At 44.3% G+C, this 23,789-nt stretch overlaps 1 protein-coding gene across 1 annotated transcript in view; it reads left to right on the top strand.

The window, feature by feature from the left end:
• The window catches only part of kifc3 (kinesin family member C3), a 65,554-nt gene that overhangs the window by 32,087 nt on the left and 9,678 nt on the right, over nt 1-23,789 (top strand). The window contains 14 exon segments of the mRNA XM_034197153.1: nt 4,342-4,478; nt 7,723-7,894; nt 8,369-8,550; nt 9,856-9,921; nt 10,175-10,279; nt 12,162-12,195; nt 12,198-12,421; nt 16,180-16,353; nt 17,638-17,785; nt 18,049-18,179; nt 18,270-18,381; nt 18,756-18,937; nt 20,775-20,879; nt 20,965-21,092. Of these exon segments, the coding sequence (XP_034053044.1) occupies nt 4,342-4,478; nt 7,723-7,894; nt 8,369-8,550; nt 9,856-9,921; nt 10,175-10,279; nt 12,162-12,195; nt 12,198-12,421; nt 16,180-16,353; nt 17,638-17,785; nt 18,049-18,179; nt 18,270-18,381; nt 18,756-18,937; nt 20,775-20,879; nt 20,965-21,092 (1,900 nt within the window).

Below are 23,789 nucleotides of genomic sequence, written 5' to 3'. Positions count from 1 at the left end.
CACGTTTTCTTTTTTATTTGTTTATTATTTATGTGTCTGTTGTTGTTCGCTGTCAGTATGTTTTCCCAGCGGATTGTCTTTCGTCCCCGGAGACGATCAGGTTTAACATTCGAGGCTTTTCGTTTCCTTCTCTGCGCTGAGAGGCTCTCTCTCACTCCGTAGACCTGTCTGTTTCTCAAAACATTTTCTATTTGTTTTTCAGTTTCAGAAATGGCTTTAGATTCTGGAGAAAAACAAACCAGGCATTTTCTGAATGTTTCCGGACACAATGATTAAAGGATTAGCCGAGAAAAAAGCTGATTATCAGAATTTTAAATCCTCATTGGTTTTCTACTTTGCTCTATTGTTTACCTCTGTGAACTTTATAAGGAAATGTTATTTTCTTGACCAAAAGAACTCAAAATATTCTTTTATTCTAACATTTTAACACATTTCTGAAGCTGGAAAATTAAATCATTAAGATTGAATTGATAGACGACCTTTTATTTCTTGCGTATTTAAAACGTTTTTTTCGAGACTGTGTCAGGGCTTCTTAACATGTATGAAACTATTAGTGTGTAGCACCAGATTAACGGGAAGAATCTCAGCTAACTGACGATACAAACCATGTTTACCAAAACAAAACACAAGTCTCATAAGAAGCATCTAAATGACCTGAGCGAAAAAATGCAAACTGACTTTGGCACAGATCTCAAGATAAAAGTACCCTTATTACTTATCATAGCTGCACTTACAAGATATCCGATTAAAGCTGAGGCTCCACAGATTATTTAGGTATATAGTATCATCACTGAGCCATCCGAACTCGCGACAGGGGAAGCAAACAGACATCACAATTAGGGCTGTCAAGTTAACGCGTTAATAACGCGTTAACGCAAAAAAAATTAACGCCACAAATTATTTTAACGCGATTAACGCATGTGTATTTTTTTTCCTCGGCCGCCCCGTAGTTTCAGAGCGCATCGAGTTTAAAATACCGTCTACAAGCTGATGCTGGCAGCCCCGCTCCTGCTTGTGGCAGACCACACTTCCACGCTCACCGGCAGGCACCGACTGGCCATCTGGAGGACCGGGAGGGTGTGTATGTGTGGCTCGAGCGAGAGAGAGACCTTACGTGCATTGTTGTTGTTAGCATCTGGTGCTAGCTAGCTGCGCTAACGGATATAAGGAGCTGTTTAAATGAAAACAGAGGAGCGCTCTATCCACACAACTGCGCCGAGCACTTGACTTTATGCAGGAAGCAAGACAGTGGGACATTGTACGAAAAGTCAGCACACTCAGCACGGATAGTGCGCAACAGGATTGCAGCGTCCAGGCAGCTCCGGTTCGAGCATATGCCTTGAGCTGCACATAGCTCCAACGATCACACACACACACACACACACACACACACACACACACACACACACACACACACACACACACACACACACACACACACACACACACACACAGTATTGTATGAGAGAGGTTCCAGGTTGAATTGAGGCGAATATTTGTAATGTTCAGAGGTTATGTTTAATATTCATGAGAATATTTGTCATTGTTCAAATGATAATAAACATTAGCATAAAGCATATTTGTCCACTCATATGTTGATAACAGTATTAAAAACTTGAAAAATATCCCTCTAAGGTACATTTAGAACAGATAAAAAATGTGCGATTAATTTGCGATTAACTATTTTAATCGACTGACAGCCCTAATCACAACACATACCTGAGCTTTTACGGGAGATCGTCTCACCGTCAATCTGATCAAAAGACGTGTTCAATGGCATTAAAATGAGAAAAAACGCGGCTGAATCGGTTAATCCATAGGTTGATAATCTGTCTGTGTAATAATCTTTTTTTATTTATAATCCATAATTCCATTTTTATGTAAAAATCGGAGAAAAAAAGTTAGCAGCTAATGGTAGCAGCTTCCGGTTTTGGCCACTCGTCACTCTCTCTCCTTATTTTGGTAACATGTGTTTGTGTGTAGAACTGTCCCTCGATTCTATTGGCTCTGGCGGTTATAAAGAGATTTAATTCGTCAAAATCGAGTAAGGGGGCCAGAGATATGGAAAATGGCCCCAGAAGAGGGTTTTTTTTTGTTGCTAAACCTGTCTAAAAAGGTCAAATATCACTTGTTTTGCATCAATCTTGATACAGGTACTTATTACATGTTGTACTTTGGATTCCTAAAGCTTTTAGTCTACTAACCCATCATCCAAGGTCAGTTTTCACTATAAGTACAAAATAATCTTTGGACGGACACATAATTTACAGTTTTTTACCATGTTCAATCTGAATTTTCTTTAAAATAAAAAACACCTATATTGATTCTGACTCTTCTGCATCCATCTCACAGGTTTATCATTACTTTGAGAACAAAGATTATTAATGTAACCCTTTTAGAAGATATTTGTTCTGGGAATGTCATTTTCTAGCCTGAGACCTGAAAAACAGGCTCAGGGCTCAGGAGACACATAAAATGCAAATTGACTGTTTAAAGTTTATTAGTTTTATTTAGTTCAATCGAAACTCGGTCAATAATTTAATAACACGTTTTAATAATTATTTAAATTCATATGAGTTAGTCAAGAATCTTTTTGCACTCTTGGACCTTTGATCAATCCACCAAATGAAACTTAAAATGTATTTCTGTCTTTAACTGAACATCAAATCCACTATTTATTGATGTTTATTATCCGGAATTAAATAGTTTTTGATTATTTCTAGTAAAACATCCGTTTAGATTCAGTTCAAAGGAACTTCATTTATTAATCTGAATAAAATGCTTTAAAAAAACACTTAAAGCTGCAGGAAAAACAGTTTAAATATTAGTGTTTGAATAAAACCCTTATAGTAAGGTGTGTGTGTGTGTGTGTGTGTGTGTGTGTGTGTGTGTGTGTGGTGTGTGTGTGTGTGTGTGTGTGTGTGGTGTGTGTGTTGTGTGTGTGTGTGTGTGTGTGTGTGTGGTGTGTGTGTGTGTGTGTGTGTGTGTGGTGTGTGTGTGTGTGTGTGTGTGTGTGTGTGTGTGTGTGTGTGTGTGTGTGTGTGTGTGTGTGTGTGTGTGTGTGTGTGTTGTGTGTTGTGGTGTGTGTGTGTGTGTGTGTGTGTAATCCTGTTGTTTGGTCTATCAGTGTGTGGCCTCAGCTCAACATTCTGTGTGTGGCTCAGATTTCTCACAGAGTGCAGATTGTTCTCAGGTTGATGAGATTTGGTGAGGCCTTGTAGAAAGTGTGTGACCCCCCCTGAACACACACACACTCAGCTGTTATCACCTGTTGTCTGGTCGGGCTGGTTCTCATGGTGGTGATGCGTTCAGGTGAACTCGGGAACAACGTGTGTGTTTCAGGTTTTTGTGTTCTTTTACGTTGACCTCGTTATTCTCTGATCTCAGCAAATCTGCTTACTCAGCAAATCTGCTCTCCTTAAGAGACTTACATTTCTCCATACATCAGGAGGTCTGTGCAACTCGCTGTTAAACAACGCTTTGTGTCACTCTTCATTATTAAGATCGGTCGTACCGCGTGACCTTAAAGGAAACTGCCGATTTATCTCCATGAAAAAACACAAACCTCCTGAAAAAGATTTGAACCCTTCCATTGTCTCCTGAATGATTTCTCTAGACGCTTCAATGCGGCCGTACAAAATATAGGACGAAGTTTAACCAAACTTAATCGCATTCATTTTGATCAATAATTCATTGGTTTTAGTAAAACAATGAGGGCCAGCAATACTAGAATAACCTGAAATTGCAAAAAATGTATTTTGTAGATATATATCCAAAGAATATAGAAATTGAGATAAAAGAACGATGCATTATCCGCAGAAGGATATCTATAACAAAGTCAACTTCATTGTCAATCTTCCAGTTTGTGTGTACCGAGAGATCGAAACACCGTTTCCCACGATCCCGAATATAAAAACAAATGTATATAAAAAGTTGTGTAAATATATATATATATATTAGTTAGTTATACACACAGTCAAAGACAACATTTTTGTTACAAGTGCGCCGGTGAAGATGGCTGCATTGTCTCCTGGCTCCTCTCCAACTTTGCCTTTTTTCGTATTTTTTCACTATTATCTGTGTTATTGTGTTCTGTTGGAGGAGCCTGGGACCTAAGATGTTCATCGTCATAACTACACTGTAGCTATGTACGCATGACCAGTAAAAGCCTTGAACCTTGAGCCTTGAACCTTGAGCCTTGAACCTTAATTAAAACCTAAATAAAAACACAACAGTCACTTCAATATTCTGAGCATTATTGCAGGACTGTCCATAGCAGCATAGTCTGCAGGTTGCTCACCATCTCTCACGGTCCTGATGTGAACCTCCTCTGTGTTGCAGCGAGCTCTCTGGACTTCCTGATGAGTGATGGTGAAGACGACGCCTCCTTCCTGTCTCTGCCCAGCCTCTCTCACCGCCCCTCTCTGAGCGCAGAGCTGAGCGAAACAAGCGCCCCCAGCCAGCAGCTGCTCATACAGGTGCGCTAACCGTCCACTACTGTCATTTATCTGAACAGTAAATAATTGCAAGTCTCTTTAGTGTGCATGTCACAAAATGAGATGCATTGTGGGACATGTAGTTTATGGAGAACGTATAATAAACGTAGTATATTCTTTCAGAGCTCTTACGGGCCACGTCAAATACGGCCTTGAGTTTGACACCCCTGCTCGGCACTGAAACCAATATTTTACCTTTTCAGTTGTGTTTTATGTTAATATTAGACTTACTCTTGCAACATAGTGTTTTACCTGAGCGATTACGACATCAGAATAAACCAGAATTCACTCATTTATCAGGTACAACTTACCGGTACTGGGTTGGACCCCCTCTTGCGTTATGGGCGTCTGCACACCTTGATGTGGTTATTAGAGTTGCCTTTCTATGATCGGACGTTTTTGAGAAAAAAAGTCAGAATTTTTAGGAAATGTGTCAGAATTGTTGTTTTTAAAAAGTCAACATTCTGAGGTTTTCTGAAAATGCCAGAATTTAGAGATTTTATGAAAAATTCAGCATTTTAGAAAAAGTTAGAATTTGGCGAAAAAAGTAATTATGAGATTTAAAGACAAAGTAAGACATTTGAGAAAAAGTCTGAATCTTTAGAAAAAAGTCAGAACTTTTAGATTTTGGAGAAAAAAGTAATTATTCTGAGAAAAAAAAGTCAGAATTTTGAGACTTTTCTGAAAAGTCAGGATTTTGAGAAAATGAATCAGAATTTTGAGATTTTGAAAAAAGTCAAATATGTGAGATGAAGCAGTCTGGCCTTTCTCCTCTGACCTCTGGCTTCAGAAAGGCTCCCAGAGAACTGGACCAGTCTCTGGTCCCCTTTCTTCCCCGCTCTGATGCTCCGTTTGAACTTCACCAGGTCCTCTTCACCATGCCTCAATGTATTGGCTGATTAGATATGTGTGTTAACGAACAGGTGTACCAGCGAGGGTCTGCTTTAATAACTAGCTATGCAAATACTCTGATATACATGTATTACTCTATGAAACATGCAGCTGCCTCGTCGAGAAAGAGTGTAACAGGAAAATAAAGTGCACGTTTGAAATGCACGTGATAGTTGTCCGTTTATTGTCGACGATTACAAAAAAGTTGAAAACTGATGACTCACTGCTGACTCAGCACAAACTCTGTTGACACCTGGCCTCGGGGGAAACCTCCTGTCGACCCGCTCGTCAAATCAGAGACTTCACTGTTGATCCACCCTGATGTTTTAGTTACTCTGCAAGTTACACACACACACACACACACACACACACACACACACACACACACACACACACACACACACACACACAGCTGCAGCTCTGTAACTCTAATAATAAACGTCCTTGGTGAAGGTCATAATGAGATCCAAAGTTAAATATAAATCTGAAGTAAAAGGCAGAATAATGAGAAGTGCACATTGATAAAGATGAAGCACTATTACGTGTTTTAGATTCTCCTTTTTACTTGTGTTATATCTTTGTTTCGAGTATGAGCATGTTGTTGTAGCATCCCGAGATCTAACCACTGCTGCTCCGTAACGACCACTGTGCTGTCCCCGGTATACACCCAGGGTTGGGTGGTAACGGAATACATGTAAGGCGTTCCGTAATCAGAATACAACAATCAAGTAACTGTATTCAGCTGGCGTTACATTTGAAAACGAGTAATCTGATTACAGTTACTTTCGTAACACGCAGTGCAGTGAATACATTTTGGAATACTTATTGGAGGGAAAGGATTTCCTCACAACATTTAATATCATTACTAAAGGTCCAGCCGAATCATCACAGCGCACAAAAACTGTTACCGCAGCAAGATGGACCGAAAAAAGGTAGCGTTTGAAAAAAAAAGGGGGGGGGAGGGTTAAGATAATGTGTGAAAGATAACAAAGGTTTGTGGTTGTGGTGTGTGTTGTGATAGTGCTGTGTGTGTGTGTGTGTGTGCTGTGTGTGTGTGTGGGTGTGTTGTGTGTGGATGTGTGTGTGTGTGTGTGTCGTGGTGTGTGTGTGTGTGTGTGTGTGTGTGTGTGTTGTGTGTGTGTGTGTGTGTGTGTGTGTGTGTGTGTGTGTGGTGTGTGTGTGTTGTGTGTGTGTGTGTGTGTGTGTGTGTGTGTGTGTGGTTAAAACACATCAGCCACACCGCTCTTTAGCCTTATGATTCTGAAGGTAAACACAGTGAAGGCGGTGTGTGAAAGGCACTGCGTGCTCGTCTTCTCAGAGGCTGAGTGAACCCTCCCGCTGCCTCCTGGTGCTGCAGAGATTTCATGAAGTGAAGGAGGTTTTCCTTCTATCAAACAGCTGTGAGCAGCAGATACTGTGAGAGTCACAGACATGAATACATAGATCAAGGCAGACTGGTGCACACTCTCCTGTTTTGCTGATCCGGTGCTTAAACAAATATAGCTCTACACCCCTGGCCGTAATGTCCTTAAAATATGTCCGAGTTCGACATTTTAATTCATGTCCTGCCAACACTGGCAGGACAGAAGGCGACACGCCCGTTCTAAGCCGTGTCCTCACTCCTCACATCCCAAGCTGCATCCCCAGAGAGTGTATTATGTTGTTACATCGTTTCAGATGTGATGTTTCAGATGTGCTCTTGATAAGCCATTAAAACAGTAAAAACACGTTCAGTTTCCTTTGTGTGTCTCCTGTTCACCAACACATCCATCTGTGAAGGAAAAAGAAAGTAATCCAAAAGTAATCTGATTACGTTACTTTTTTAAGACACGTAACTGTATTCGGATTACTTTCAGAGCCATGTATTCAGTAACTGATTACATTCACAAAGTAACCCTCCCAACCCTGCGTATACCGAATAAAACAAGAGTAAGCTTAGCTGGAACAGAACGACCATGCTGTGAGAGTTAATCGCTCGAGAGGCTTTGTGGGTAATGTTGCTTCAATGGATCTGAATCGTCTGCAAAGCCCGTTTCCGTCTCTCTCCTCGTGTCTGTCATTAAGTCTCTGTTGCTTCCTCTCTCATTGCTTCGGCCTCCATCTTTGTCCCGTCTCTCCTGGTCTGCAGAGGGTCACCTGGTGCTGGACTGCTGCCAACGTAAAGACACGAAGTTCCTCCTCTTCCTCTATCTGTACTCCTTTCGTTGTAGTCATCCTCTTCACTCACCCACAGATGTAGATGTGATTCATGCAGCTTCTTCCTCCTAGAAACAGCTCCTTGGTGCCACATGACATCACGACTAAATGGTGTGTGTGTGTGTGTGTGTGTGTTCAGACTCTACAGGACAAAGTGTGTGAGTTTCAGGCTCGTCTTCGCTCTGAGGAAGTGTCTCGTCACCTCCTGCTCCAGCAGCTGCAGCAGCAGAGCGGTCAGGAGAAGACGAGCATTCGAGAGCCGCCGGAGGAGCGGCCGCAACCGCCGCAACCGCCGCAACCCCTGCCCAACGGTGAGACCGATGTCAGTGCTGTTACGGACACTCAGGATTTACAGATGTCGCAGACGGAAGAGAGTTTGCAGACTAGACATGGCAGGGGAGCGACGTTGCTGAAGACGTTGGGGTTGCAGGCCTGATGAGAGACAGCAGACGAATAAGAGAGGTTGCAAGCATGTTAGATGTTGCAGATCTTAGATATATGTAGCAGTCACGTTGAAGGCGTTGGATATCAGAGAGGTTGCAGACATTAGACGTAGCTGTACAGATAAGAGACGTTGGAGATGTATGATGTGCAGACCTTCCAATGAAACGAGAGGTTGCAGATAGATGGTCATGTCCGATTCGTCCGATAAGTTACAGACATTGTTGACGTTGGAGATCTTGCAGACAATTAAAAAATAAATAAAATCGTTCTCAGTCCTGTTTGAAATTAATCGTGGGCGTGTGTGTGTGTGTGTGTGTGTGTGTGTGTGTGTGTGTGTGTAGGTGTGAGGGTGTTGCCGCCTGGTGAAAAACCGTCAGATTGTTCCAGAAGTCCAGAAGAAGAGCAGCTCGTTACGCGGCTGCAAAGAAAGGTTCGTCTGCCGGTCGGATCGAACTCTGACTCTCCTCCAGTGAGAGAGAATATGTCCTATAGCCACAGAGGAACTAAGGCTCTTCAAGTGGAGGTACCCCTCCCAGAGGCAGAACGAAGCTCAACCATCATTACTTTAATACGTCTAGATTATTGTGTACAAATATTTTACAGCAAAATCTTTTTTTTGTTCATGTTTGGAACTTTCCCATAACATGTAGGCTCCTCTGAAGGCGGCCGTGTCGGGCTTATCCCATGTATCTCTGGGAATATTGATCAGGATGTCACCAAATGTTGACTGGATGTTCACAGAGAGGTAGACATACAGGAAAGCAAATATTATATCAATACCCGCTACCATCTGTGTGATATTAACACCTAAGCATGAATCATAGGCGGAAAGGGGAAAGCAAATACAAAATGCAAAAGGTGTGTGTATTCCTTTCTTTTCCTGCTAGTTTAAAACACACACAACCTGACGCTGAAATCAGACGAACAGATCGGGGGATATGGAGCATGTGTCTGATTGGGCAACACACGTGAGATCTGGAAACACAGAGCGCTAAACTGTCGACATGTTTCGAGCTAACGTTTAACAAATACCCCAGATAAAGAAATATTCATAACCTTAAATGAGTTTAAGTATTAAATGTGAGTTTAATTTAAACTAAGTCACTTAGACCCCGCCTCCTAAGGAGAGAGGACGTTTATACTTCTTCGTACCGTTGATCGTACATTCTTTTTCTGAGATCCTTCGCTCTGGTCAAATCAGCAGCTCCTGCGTGTCCTGCACATTTGAACTCTGATATTCACCTCCCGTCCCTCTGCTGCAGCGCGGAGACTAAAGGTCAGACTGTCTGTCTGGATTCTGCGGACAGTCTCAGCGCTGTGCTTCTCTGTCTCTGCCGTGTTTCAGACGGTCGCAGCTTCAATCAGAAGTGCCTGAGACCAGAGGGACGCGGAACGTCCACGCTGCGTACCTCATCTGTTAAACTTAATACATTTCATTTATGTAGCGCTTTTCCAGTCTCTTTACAAAAATATGTATTGCACCAAACAAAGAAGAAATGAGGAACATAGAATATAAAATCATTTTTAGAACAAAGCATTATGAACTGAGTTATGACGTGTTTTGGTTCACAATTTCAATACATGCTTAAAGTAAAATGTGTTTCTGCGTGGACGACAAAGCTGTTTGTGTCATTTTGCAAATCTTATATAAAAAGGGACTTTTTCGCCCTTTGAAAAGAGAGAAGAGCCTCAACCTGGAGTCAACCCTGCGGCGGAGTGGTTGCGTTGCACGCTCCTAACGAGTTATGTTAGCGTTGCTTTTATAGTTAAGAGTTACTTTTGATGTGTGTGTGTGTGTGTGTGCGTGCGTGTGTGCGTGTGTGTGCAGGTGGAGGAGCTGGAGGAGAAGCTGGTGGATCAGACGCAGGAGGTGGAGAGACTTCGCTCTGAGCTGGTGAGAGCCTGCTGCACTGCATTCCTGAGGAACACTCACACACACACACACACACACACACACACACACACACACACACACACACACACACACACAGAGAGGTGCGTTCAGGTGTCACACCGCGGTGTGAGTAAGAAACTAACAGATGGAGAAGTCAACACTTTGTTGTGTGCTGATTTGGAAGCGTATAAAGAACGGATTGAGTTTTGCTAAATAGACGTTATTTAATGACATGGTTTGCTCCGTCCTGTAGGGGGCGACGGACCTGGAGAAGCAGCTGGAGCTGCTGGTGGTCGAGAACCAGCGTCTGAAGCAGGAGCTCAACGCCTGCAGGAGCCCCCACTGCACCCACAGCCAGGTACTAATACACACTCTGTGTACTGCATATACATATATACAGAGAGCTGCACCCACAGCCAGGTACTAATACACACTCTGTGTACTGCATATACATATACACAGAGAGCTGCACCCCACAGCCAGGTACTAATACACACTCTGTGTACTGCATATACATATACACAGAGAGCTGCACCCACAGCCAGGTACTAATACACACTCTGTGTACTGCATATACATATACACAGAGAGCTGCCCCCACAGCCAGGTACTAATACACACTCTGTGTACTGCATATACATATACACAGAGAGCAGCACCCACAGCCAGGTACTAATACACACTCTGTGTACTGCATATACATATACACAGAGAGCTGCCCCCACTGCACCCACAGCCAGGTACTAATACACACTCTGTGTACTGCATATACATATACACAGAGAGCTGCCCCCACTGCACCCACAGCCAGGTACTAATACACACTCTGTGTACTGCATATACATATACACAGAGAGCAGCTCCCACTGCCAGGTACTAATACACACTCTGTGTACAGCATATACATATACACAGAGAGCAGCCCCCACAGCCAGGTACTAATACACACTCTGTGTACTGCATATACATATACACAGAGAGCTGCACCCACAGCCAGGTACTAATACACACTCTGTGTACTGCATATACATATACACAGAGAGCAGCTCCCACTGCCAGGTACTAATACACACTCTGTGTACTGCATATACATATACACAGAGAGCAGCACCCACAGCCAGGTACTAATACACACTCTGTGTACTGCATATACATATACACAGAGAGCAGCACCCACTACACCCACATCCAGGTACTAATACACACTCTGTGTACTAATACTGCATATACATATACACAGAGAGCAGCCCCCACAGCCAGGTACATTGTAAACTAAAATAAATAGAAACTTCATATATGTACACTTTATCTACATATACTTCACATACATGTACACGTATATCTGCATGCCCTCACAACCTGCGGCTACAAAACAATAATTTACAATATGGAATCCATAAGGCTAAAGTGAAGTGTCCTCAGTGAAGTGTCCTCAGTGAAGTGTCCTCAGTAAAGTGTCCTCAGTAAAGTGTCCTCAGTGAAGTGTCCTCAGTGAAGTGTCCTCAGTGAAGTGTCCTCAGTGAAGTGTCCTCAGTGAAGTGTCCTCAGTATGGGAGACCTGTCCAACATGGCAGCAAGTAGGTTACAACATGAACATAAAACAACAGATAACACAAAAGGACATGGTATTTACAGGGCTACATGTACACACCTAGAGACATGGACAAGTACCAACAGTATATCTATATCTCTGTCAATAAGCCTCACCTTCTTGGCAAACACTGTATTGTTGTTGAAGTGGTGGAGAGACAATGCACAGTTTGACCCACTGCTGTCACCCATGGCCAAAGCATATCTCTCTGTCCCAGCAACATCAGTACCAAGCAAGAGAGTTGTTTCCACAGCAGGGGATTTTGCAAACGCCCAAACATCCCAGCTTCTACCTGGAAATGTGGACATGCTCATATTCCTAACAGATAACCTTGATGACGCTGAGTGAGTGAGTGAGTGAGTTACTTGAAAAACTAAAGTGAAACTTGATTTATTCTATTGCAGGGTCTGATTATTATATTGTTGACACTTTAAAATACTACTATCCTATTAATATGCTGCACGAATCAGATTTATTATTTAATAAAGAAACAAAAATTCACATTTCCCTTTTTATTTTTCAATATCGCGATATTATCGTACCGTGAGTTTTTGGTATCGTTACATCCCTAGTCCTCAGTGAAGTGTCCTCAGTGAAGTGTCCTCAGTGAAGTGTCCTCAGTGAAGCCCCCCCCCCCTCTGTGCTGCAGGATGCGGAGTCTCTGCGCAGGGAGGTGTCCCGCTGGAGAGCCAGGCCCGGCAGAGGGAGCGCCGGCTGGCCGAGCTGGAGAGGGAGCTGCTGGAGAAAAGCTCCAGAGTGGAGAGCCTCCACCGGCAGCTGGAGGAATCGACCCGGCTGCAGGAGGAGGCCGGTACGAGGCAGCAGGAGGCCGAGCAGAAGGTCTGCGTCCGGCTGCAGGAGTGTGAGGAGGAGCTCTCCAGACAGGCAGCCTCGCCCCCCAGGGTCCAGGTGAGGAGAGCAGGAACACACGCTAACATCAGAGCAGAAACACACGCTAACATCAGAGCAGAAACACACGCTAACATCAGAGCAGAAACACACGCTTCCTTCAGAGCAGAAACACACGCTTCCATCAGAGCAGAAACACAAGCTTCCTTCAGAGCAGAAACACACGCTTCCATCAGAGCAGAAACACACGCTTCCTTCAGAGCAGAAACACACGCTAACATCAGAGCAGAAACACACGCTAACTTCAGAGCAGAAACACACGCTAACATCAGAGCAGAAACACACGCTAACTTCAGAGCAGAAACACACGCTAACATCAGAGCAGAAACACACGCTAACATCAGAGCAGAAACACACGCTAACTTCAGAGCAGAAACACACGCTAACATCAGAGCAGAAACACACGCTAACTTCAGAGCAGAAACACACGCTAACATCAGAGCAGAAACACACGCTAACATCAGAGCAGAAACACACGCTAACTTCAGAGCAGAAACACACGCTAACTTCAGAGCAGAAACACACGCTAACATCAGAGCAGAAACAACAACACGCTAACTCAGAGCAGAAAAACACACGCTAACTTCAGAGCAGAAACACACGATACATCAGAGCAGACACACACGCTTCCATCAGAGCAGAACCACACGCTTCCTTCAGAGCAAGAAACACACGCTAACATCAGAGCAGAAACACACGCTAACATCAGAGCAGAAACACCCGAACACTCAGAGCAGAAACACACGCTAACATCAGAGCAGAAACACACGCTAACATCAGAGCAGAAACACACGCTAACATTCAGAGCAGAAACACACGCTAACTTCAGAGCAGAAAACACACGCTAACATCAGAGCAGAAACACACACTAACTTCAGAGCAGAAACACACGCTACATCAGAGCAGAAACACACGCTAACTCAGAGCAGAAACACACGCTAACATCAGAGCAGAAACACCGCTAACATCACGAGCAAGAAAACACACGTAACATCAGAGCAGAACACACGCTTCCTTCAGAGCAGAAACACACGCTAACATCAGAGCAGAAACACACGCTAACATCAGAGCAGAAACACACGCTAACATCAGAGCAGAAACACACGCTACCATCAGAGCAGAAACACACGCTAACATCAGAGCAGAAACACACGCTAACATCAGAGCAGAAACACACGCTACCATCAGAGCAGAAACACACGCTAACATCAGAGCAGAAACACACGCTACCATCAGAGCAGAAACACACGCTAACAACAGAGCAGAAACACACGCTAACATCAGAGCAGAAACACACGCTGACATCAGAGCAGAAACACACGCTGACATCAGAGCAGAAACACACGCTGACATCAGAGCAGAAACACACGCTAACATCAGAAGCAGAAACACACGCTAACATCAGAGCAGAAACACACGCTAACCATCAGAGCAGAAACACACGCTACATCAGAGCAGAAACACACGCTAACATCAGAGCAGGAACACACGCTACCATCAGAGCAGAAACACACAACACAGAGCAGAAACACACACGCTAACATCAGAGCAGAAACACACGCTAACATCAGAGCAGAAACACACGCTAACATCAGAGCAGAAACACACAGCTGACATCAGAAGCAGAAAACACACGCTAACATCAGAGCAGAAACACACGCTAACATCAGAGCAGAAACACACGCTAACATCAGAGCAGAAACACACGCTAACATCAGAGCAGAAACACACGCTAACATCAGAGCAGAAACACACGCTAACATCAGAGCAGAAACACACGCTACCATCAGAGCAGAAACCACGCTACACATCAGAGCAGAAACACACGCTAACATCAGAGCAGAAACACACGCTAACATCAGAGCAGAAACACACGCTACAATCAGAGCAGCAACACACGCTACCATCAGAGCAGCAAACACACGCTAACATCAGAGCAGAACACACGCTAACATCAGAGCAGAAACACACCGCTAACATCAGAGCAGAAACCACACGCTAACATCAGGAGCAAGAACACACGCTACCTAACTCAGAGCAGAAACACACGCTAACATCAGAGCAGAAACACACGCTAACATCAGAGCAGAAACACACGCTAACATCAGAGCAGAAACACACGCTACCATCAGAGCAGAAACACACGCTAACATCAGAGCAGAAACACACGCTAACATCAGAGCAGAAACACACGCTAACATCAGAGCAGAAACACACGCTAACATCAGAGCAGAAACACACGCTAACATCAGAGCAGAAACACACGCTAACATCAGAGCAGAAACACACGCTAACATCAGAGCAGAAACACACGCTAACATCAGAGCAGAAACACACGCTAACATCAGAGCAGAAACACACGCTACCATCAACAGAACCACGCTAACATCAGAGCAGAAACACACGCTAACATCAAGCAGAACACACGCTAACATCAGAGCAGAAAACACCCGCTAACATCAAGCAGAAACACACGCTAACATCAGAGCAGAACACACGCTAACATCAGAGCAGAAACACACGCTAACATCAGAGCAGAAACACACGCTAACATCAGAGCAGAAACACACGCTAACATCAGAGCAGAAACACACGCTAACATCAGAGCAGAAACACACGCTAACATCAGAGCAGAAACACACGCTACCATCAGAGCAGAAACACACGCTAACATCAGAGCAGAAACACACGCTAACATCAGAGCAGAACACACGCTAACATCAGAGCAGAAACACACGCTAACATCAGAGCAGAAACACACGCTACATCAGAGCAGAAACCACGCTAACATCAGAGCAGAAACACACGCTAACATCAGAGCAGAACACACGCTAACATCAGAGCAGAAACACACACGCTAACATCAGAGCAGAAACACACGCTAACATCAGAGCAGAAAACACACGCTAACATCAGAGCAGAAACACACGCTAACATCAGAGCAGAAACACACGCTAACATCAGAGCAGAAACACACGCTACCATCAGAGCAGAAACACACGCTAACATCAGAGCAGAAACACACGCTAACATCAGAGCAGAAACACACGCTAACATCAGAGCAGAAACACACGCTAACATCAGAGCAGAAACACACGCTAACATCAGAGCAGAAACACACGCTAACATCAGAGCAGAAACACACGCTAACATCAGAGCAGAAACACACGCTAACATCAGAGCAGAAACACACGCTAACATCAGAGCAGAAACACACGCTAACATCAGAGCAGAAACACACGCTAACATCAGAGCAGAACACACCCGCTAACATCAGAGCAGAAACACACGCTAACATCAGAGCAGAAAACACACGCTAACATCAGAACACACGCTACATCAGAAGCAGAAAACACACGCTAACATCAGAGCAGAAACACACGCTAACATCAGAGCAGAAAACGCTAACCATCAGAGCAACCACGCTACCATCAGAGCAGAAAACACACGCTAACATCAGAGCAGAAACACACGCTAACATCAGAGCAGAAACACACGGGTTCTCATTGGAATCAATTGAAAAAAGATGGTGTTTAGAAAAAGGCGCTTAACCAGGATCACACCTGACTGTGACTTAGTTCAAAGACTAAACATAAATAAAACCCGGTATCATGTGGCGTTAACACGGGGTTTGTCCAGAGACAAACTGTAGTTACACCGGCGTTACACCGGCGTTACACCGGCGTTACACCGGCATTAACCCAGTGTAAACCAGTGTAAACCGGTGTAAACCAGTATAATGCCCCCCCCCCCCTCAGGTGGTGACGCAGACGGTGGAGGTTGAGTCTCCAGAGTCTCAGCGGGCGCTGCTGGAGCTGCAGAAGAAGAGCTTCGGGCTGCAGGAGCAGCTCGGCCTGCAGAGAGCGCTGCTGAGGGAGCTGGAGACACAGCTGCACCAATCACAGAGGACCTGCGCCCAGCTGCGCACACAGGTAACACACACACACACACACACAGGTAACACACCCACACAACCTGCACGCACGCACACACACAACCTGCACGCACACACACACAACCTGCACGCACACACACACACACACAACCTTCACACACACACACACACAACCTGCACACAGGTAACACAACCTGCAGGGTGTAGAGCTGACGGAGAGCACTTCAGAAAGTGCAGTATCCATGAGGAGCCGTACCCAGTGGCGTCTGACACACTGACCATTCAGTCAATAACGCCATGGAAGAGAACACATTACAGTAAGTACTTCTGGGTCTGTGTGTCACTCGAGCTCGCTAAGCTAACGGATATAAGGAGCTGTTTCTACGGGAAGGAATCAATTGAAATACATTATGTTATTTAAATACATTAAATGAACTATAAAATAAGCTATAAATAAAGTCTTTATAAATCTTGAATATAATGAAGTATTGATTAAATACATTTAAAACAGACTGACCCTCCTCTCTGACGCTGCAGATGATCTCCGATCACAAACGTCTCAGCGACTTCTTCTCCAGCGACGATACGGTTTGCACACCGCCCAAGGTTGGCCCCGCCCCCTCCCTGTGACATCATCAGTGTTAGAGAACTCCGTCAGATTATCTGAGATGTAAACCCAGTAAAGGCTCCCAGTAGTTCCACTAAACTCTAGATTAACAGCTGACTAGAGATCAGATGTAGGCTTGTTCTGTGGTCCCTGCCCTCCTCCTGATCCTCGTTCACCTGCGGCTAGATTCTCCAGTTTGCCCTTTGTATTTATCTCCATGGAAACCCACTGGCTTAGCGTAGTAGCTGCTCTTAGTGTCGGTCATTTGAGGGTTTTAGTCTGGATCTGATCTCAAATGTTTGTCGTTCAGTCGTCTTTGAATTTCTGTTTGATTGTGTGCCATCCCCAGTTAGACTCTGTTTTCAATGTGTGTGTGGTGTGTGTGTGTGTGTGTGTGTGTGTGTGTGTGTGTGTGTGTGTGTGTGTGTGTGTGTGTGTGTGTGTGGTGTGTGTGTGTGTGTGTGTGTGTGTGTGTGTGTGTGTGTGTGTGTGTGTGTGTGTGTGTGTGTGTGTGGTGTGTGTGTGTGTGTGTGTGTGTGTGTGGTACATTATACTGTGTGTGGTGTGTGTGTGTGTGTGTGTGTGTGTGTGTGTGTGTGTGTGTGTGTGTTGTGTGTGTGTGTGTGTGTGTGTGTGTGTGTGTGTGTGTGTGTGTGTGTGTGTGTGTGTGTGTGTGTGTGTGTGTGTGTGTGTGTGTGTGTGTGTGTGTGTTAGATCATGGTGTACGAGGGGGAGATGGAGCGAGCTCAGGGTCAGCTGGAGGTGGAGATGCAGAATCTGGAGGAGGAGAAGAACCGGGTCATCGAGGAGGCGTTCGTCCGGGCGGAGAGCGAGATGAAGGCGGTGCACGAGAACCTGGCCGGTCAGTGTGTGTGTCCGTCTCTGTGTTCTTCTTTGTTGTTTTGTTTTCACTTTTTCTGGGGTTGATGTTTAAAGGGCTGCAACTAAACATTATATTCACTGTCCGATGATCAGTTTCTCAGTTAATCGTGTTTTGTCAAATGTTTCCTTAAAGCCGAAAGACTTCCTCAAATGTCTTCTTTTGTTTAAAAGTACTTGTTCAAGAAACCAGGTCGGCCAGTGTCGTGTGTCTGTGCGTGTTATCTCACGGTGTGTGTGTTGCAGGGGTCCGGATGAACCTGCTGAGTCTGCATCCGGCCCTGAGGACCCTCACCTCGGACTACAACTGTCTGAAGAGGCAGGTGCAGGAGTTCCCCTTCATGCTGGAGAAGGCCATCAGCGAGGCCAAGCAGGAGGTGAGAGAGCGGGGAGACGAGCGGCACATCATATTTCAGGAAGTCCTTTGAGTTGGAGCCTTAACCCTGAAAGGTGTCCTGTGCCCTCAGATCTGTCAGGTGATCAGCGATGTGAGCAGAACCAACGAGGAGCTGCTGCGGAAATACAAGCGAGAAATGAACCTGAGGAAGAAGTGCCACAACGAGCTCGTGCGCCTCAAAGGTCGGACGCTTTAAAACTCAAAGGAAATATTACTTTCTGATTATTATTTGAATGCAAGTGTCAGTATTTGTTTCCAGGTTCAGTTTGCGCCTCTGTCCCTTTGCCTTTGTTTACTGTTTATATGTATATTTGGCTTTTTATAAAGGGCTTTTATAAATATATAATACATCCGTTTTTCTTTTTCAAAATACGAAAAAATGCTAATCCGGTCAATTGTCTAATTTCTCGTGAGAATGAATATACCTTATAAACAAGATCAGCGCCACAGAACTATCTCTCTAGAAACACCCCTGATGATGCTGTTTTTATTTCTCTGTAAAAATGTCAGACTTCCTGAGTTTTGTGTTAACGCTGCCCCGCTCTCCGTCTGCCAGGCAACATCCGCGTGTTCTGCCGCGTGCGTCCGGTCAGCCAGGAGGAGCAGGACTCGGCCGACTCGAAGACGATGCTGAGCTTCGACTCCGAGGATGACGCCGTGCTCTACCTCTGCAACAAGGGCAAGACCATGACCTTCGACCTGGACAAGGTGTTCGCCCCGCGCGCCACGCAGGAGGAGGTGAGGGCGGGGTCACACATCTGAAACGCTCAAGTAAAAAAGAGCTGTTACAACTTCGATAATGGGTTAAATATTGTTTTTCAACCTTAGTTATGGATTTGCTGCTTTTCTACAAAATTGGAGTCAAAATATTTGGGTTTTAGACAGATTTTTCTCATACTTTCCAGATATATTTAATATTATTTGTGGATACATTTTTCATATATTATTTTCAGAAATGTTTTATGGGATTTTTAACCTTTTTTTTTGCACATTTAAAAAAAAAAATCCAGCCATTTTTGATATTTTTCCAATTTTTTATTTACGTCAGAGATTTTTTTTTTCATTAATCTACTAAACAAAAGGAGCTCGACAACAGTTTTGATAATCAATACATCTTCAAAGCAGACATGCCTTTAAATACCAGCGTTAACCTCTGAAATCTGTAGGTTTACATCAGGGGTGCCCAACCAGTCGATCGCGAGATGTGTCTAAACAACAATATTCTGTTTTATCGTTAATGTCCTGTAACATAATCTTCCTGTGCCAGAATAATGCACTTGAATGCATCAAAGCTTTGTGATTGGCCGGCGTGACCCCATGTGTCGGGGCGTGGCTGGTGGGCGTTGTCCGTGGCAACAGGAGTGACAGTCCGCACACACAAGACCGCAATTATGGCAGAAGCAAAAAAGCCCCAAATATATAATTTTCACTCCGAGTGGGAGGATGATTATTTTTGTATCTATTCCAATTCAAAGTCCATCTGTCTCATCTGCAATGCGAGCGTGGCTTTATCGAAGAAGGGTAATTTAGGAGCGGCATTTCAAAAACAGTGCACAAACGCTACGAGACGGAACTTCCCTCCTAATTCTGCCCTACGCTCCAAAAGGGGAGGGGCCTGAAAGGACAGCTAAATGCACAGCAGTCCATTTTCACCAGGCCCAACAACAAGAGCAAGGCTGCTACCATAGCATCTTATCGTGTCAGTCACGTTCTGGAGAAACTCATGAAGTCTTTCAAAGACGGCGAAGTTGTGAAAGAAGCATTCCTGGAGGCTGCCGACGCGCTTTTGGGGGACAGTAAAAATAACAGAAGCATTTCAACAGGTTTTTGATATAATAAAAACTCAAGTTAGATACCGTTATTAATCAGCTGTAAGTTTTAGTTTGTTTGAATTCTTATACCATTTTGTACAATTATAATGAATAAATTCAAACTTAAATTGATTATAGTCTATTATCAATTCAGGTTAAGAAGCTAGTGTTGCTTGCATCCTATTTTAAAGGCATTTCTTTTTATACTCTACTAAAATGCAACAAAAAAAGGTTTTGATTCTATTAATGTTGTCTTTTTTATTGCACGTTGGCAGCAGATTCCTGTGTAGCTTCAGATCTGAGTTGTCTTATTAGTAAGCCTCATTTATACTTTTGTAGCAACACTATTTTTATATAATGGCAAAGAAAGGGTTCAGAGTCTTTTCTTTTGTCCTGTGTCATATGTGGCAGCACTGTTCAATGTGTCTTAAACATGACCCACTGTAGTGACGTGTGAATAAACTCCAACTCTGTATCAACAACACTGTTGTGTAACTTCAGTTAAATACTTGTATGTGTGTAGATTAGAAAGAGGTAAGATAAAGGATCTGCAGTATTTTATGAAGTATTCATCGTACAAAGGTCAGTTTTATACAAGTAGAAGTGTGTATTTACCTGGTAGTAGGCTGTCAGTAATGGCTACGCCTCTATTTGGACTGGTAAATCTCGGCAGACTGGCAACTTTAAAAAAAAAAAAAGGTTGGGCATCCCTGGTTTACATCATATTAAACGGAATATATATCTGCTCTCTGATTGGTCCTCAGGTGTTCCAGGAGGTCCAATCTCTGGTCACTTCCTGCATCGACGGCTTCAACGTCTGCATCTTCGCCTACGGGCAGACGGGCTCGGGGAAGACGTTCACCATGGAGGTACCATCACACGTTTCCATGGTAACATGTGGAGCCCCTCTTCTTCTTCTGTGGTATTGAACATGTATCTGTGTGGTGTGTTCAGGGAGCGTTGGATAACCCGGGCATCAACCAGCGCGCTCTCCGCCTGCTGTTCTCCGAGGTGACGGACAAACTGGACTGGGACTACAAGATCTCCGTCAGCATGGTGGAGATCTACAACGAGATGCTGCGGTGAGGAAACCTCATGTTAATGTAGTCCAGATCTCAACGTTCACAACGCCCTGAACCTGTCTGGAGACTGGTTCCCCTCATCAATACCTGCTTCACATCAATGGAACGAGCTCTGGACATAAATAGGGTTTAGCGTATTTGAAGCTCAAGTACCTGCAGGACTCTTTAGTGCGTTTCTTCCTGGTTGAATCCACTTGGCGTTGAGTTGCTTTGGATCAAAGCTAACATAATGAAAGGATGGGTGTTTGGGGGAAAAGCAAAGAAGGGATTTCAAACGATACAAAAGTCAAAAGGCTTGAAGTTTTTAGACGTGTTTTCATTTACTTTTGGAAACTTTACAGACATTTTCCGTCTCTTTTCTAAAAATGTGCTATGCTTAATTGACTTGATGGCACGAGTCGATCCACTGAGTTTTGGATAAATGTGTGAAACGACGCAGCTAACATGCAGAATATTTCCATGTGATGATGCAACGACATGAAGCACAATATATATGATTACAAATAAGACAATCCTTAATAAATCCACAGCAGCACAAAGGCTGAGATGAGCTCAGATGCACTGAGAGCTTTGCCACTCTCAGACCAAGGACAAAACGACAATTTGGAACGCTGACAGAGTGAAATATAATCAGAGTATCCGCTTCAAAATGTAAGATGTTCTTTATTGCTCCAAGTTTTACCCTTCCATCAAGTTTCATGCAAATCAGGTGTGTGTGTGTGTGTGTGTGTGTGTGTGTGTGTGTGTGTGTGTGTGTGTGTGTGTGTGTGTGTGTGTGTGTGTGTGTGTGTGTGTGTGTGTGTGTGTGTGTGTGTGTGTGTGTGTGTGTGTGTGTGTGTGTGTGTGTGTGTGTGTGTGTGTGTGTGTGTGTGTGTGTGTGTGTGTGTGTGTGTGTGTGTGTGTGTGTGTGTGTGTGTGTGTGTGTGTGTGTGTGTGTGTGTGTGTGTGTGTGTGTGTGTGTGTGTGTGTGTGTGTGTGTGTTGTGTGTGTGTGTGTGTGTGTGTGTGTGTGTGTGTGTGTACAGATCAGAGCAGTTATGTAAAGCGGATCATATTAAAGTCATGTGTTGATCTCCAGATGTTGTGTAACAGAACATCTGGACGTAAACGGAGAACTCTGTCAGATTAACGAGGTCTGAGATTATCAGGCGGACCGGGACCCTTAAACTCATCACTTCATACACACAGTGTTCTCGTTTATAGTTTAAGCTACTTCGATTACCTAGAAGAGCACTATATATATATAAATATATTAAATGTATTATTGTTATTAATGCATGCAGTAAACTCACTCGTCTGCCAGGTGAATTGTTCCTGATAATTTTACACTGAGCATCAAACTGTGTGGAAGTCTGCAGCTAGTTTACGTTAGCTGTTAGCAGCTGGTGAACAGAGGTCGATGCTTTCTGAAAGTTGCATTTACACAAAGACGTGATGCAATTTGCTGCACCATGTTTCAGGGTGTTGGTGTTGGTGGGACCTCAGAAGGGTGGCAGTGGCTCAGTCAGTAGGGCTGGGAGCTGTAGGGTTGCCGGTTCAAGTCCCCGACCAGACCTAAATATGGAGTGTGGACTGCTACTTGGAGAGGTCCCAGTTCACCTCCTGCCCTGCCGTGGTGCCCTTGAGCAAGGCACCGGACACTCCCATTGCTCCCTGGGCGCTGTGCAATAGCTGGCCACTGCTCCTAGTACTAGACTCCTGGTGCTAGACTCCCGGTGCTAGGCTCCCGGTACTAGGCTCCTGGTGCTAGGCTCCTGGTGCTAGGCTCCTGGTGCTAGGCTCCCGGTACTAGGCTCCCGGTGCTAGGCTCCTGGTTCTAGGTTCCTGGTACTAGGCTCCCGGTACTAGGCTCCCGGTGCTAGGCTCCCTGCCGGTTCCTGGTACTAGGCTCCCGGTACTAGGCTCCCGGTGCTAGGCTCCCGGTGCTAGGCTCCTGGTGCTAGACTCCTGGTGCTAGACTCCTGGTGCTAGGCTCCTGGTGCTAGACTCCTGGTGCTAGACTCCTGGTTCTAGACTCCTGGTGCTAGACCCCAGGTTCTAGGATGGGTTAAATGCAGAGAACACATTTCACTGTGTGTGCTGTGTGCTCTGCATGTGTGACTATTAAAGAGGTAAACAAACTTGAGGGTACGCCCATCTTTTTTCAGTGATAATGCTCAATCGAGAACAACCAATCTGTGCTGAAATCTGCAGGAGAGCTCAGGCTCATGTTATTTATTTGTACCCGTATTAGGTTTAGTTTGCAGATAAGAGAAAAGGGATCCATTATGATACACATTCTAAAACAGCCAGCTAGCTCACGTTAGATGTAAGAGATTGAGTTAGCAGTTAGCAGCCTGTAAACTAAGGAACTATTGGTATACATTGTTGTGAATTCAGGCTCTGTTCAGTACACATTTGAATAAGGTTTAAGGTGGATTATAACATTATTATGATATGTTCAAGGCAAGGCAAGTTTATTTATATAGCACCTTTCAACACAAGGCAATTCAAATTTAAAATTAAAGCAGCGACAAAAAGAAAAGTCTTCTTGCTGGATTTAAAAGTAGTCAGAGTTGCAGCGGACCTGCAGGTTTCTGGGAGTTTGTTCCAGATATTTGGAGCATAATAACTGAACGCTGCTTCTCCATGTTTAGTTCTGACTCTGGGGACAGAAAGCTGACCAGTCCCTGAAGACCTGAGAGATCTGGATGGTTCA

The sequence above is a fragment of the Gymnodraco acuticeps genome, unplaced genomic scaffold, assembly GCF_902827175.1.
Source record: "Gymnodraco acuticeps unplaced genomic scaffold, fGymAcu1.1, whole genome shotgun sequence".
Lineage (NCBI taxonomy): Eukaryota > Metazoa > Chordata > Actinopteri > Perciformes > Bathydraconidae > Gymnodraco > Gymnodraco acuticeps.
This window is presented reverse-complemented; position numbering and strand designations above follow the sequence as displayed.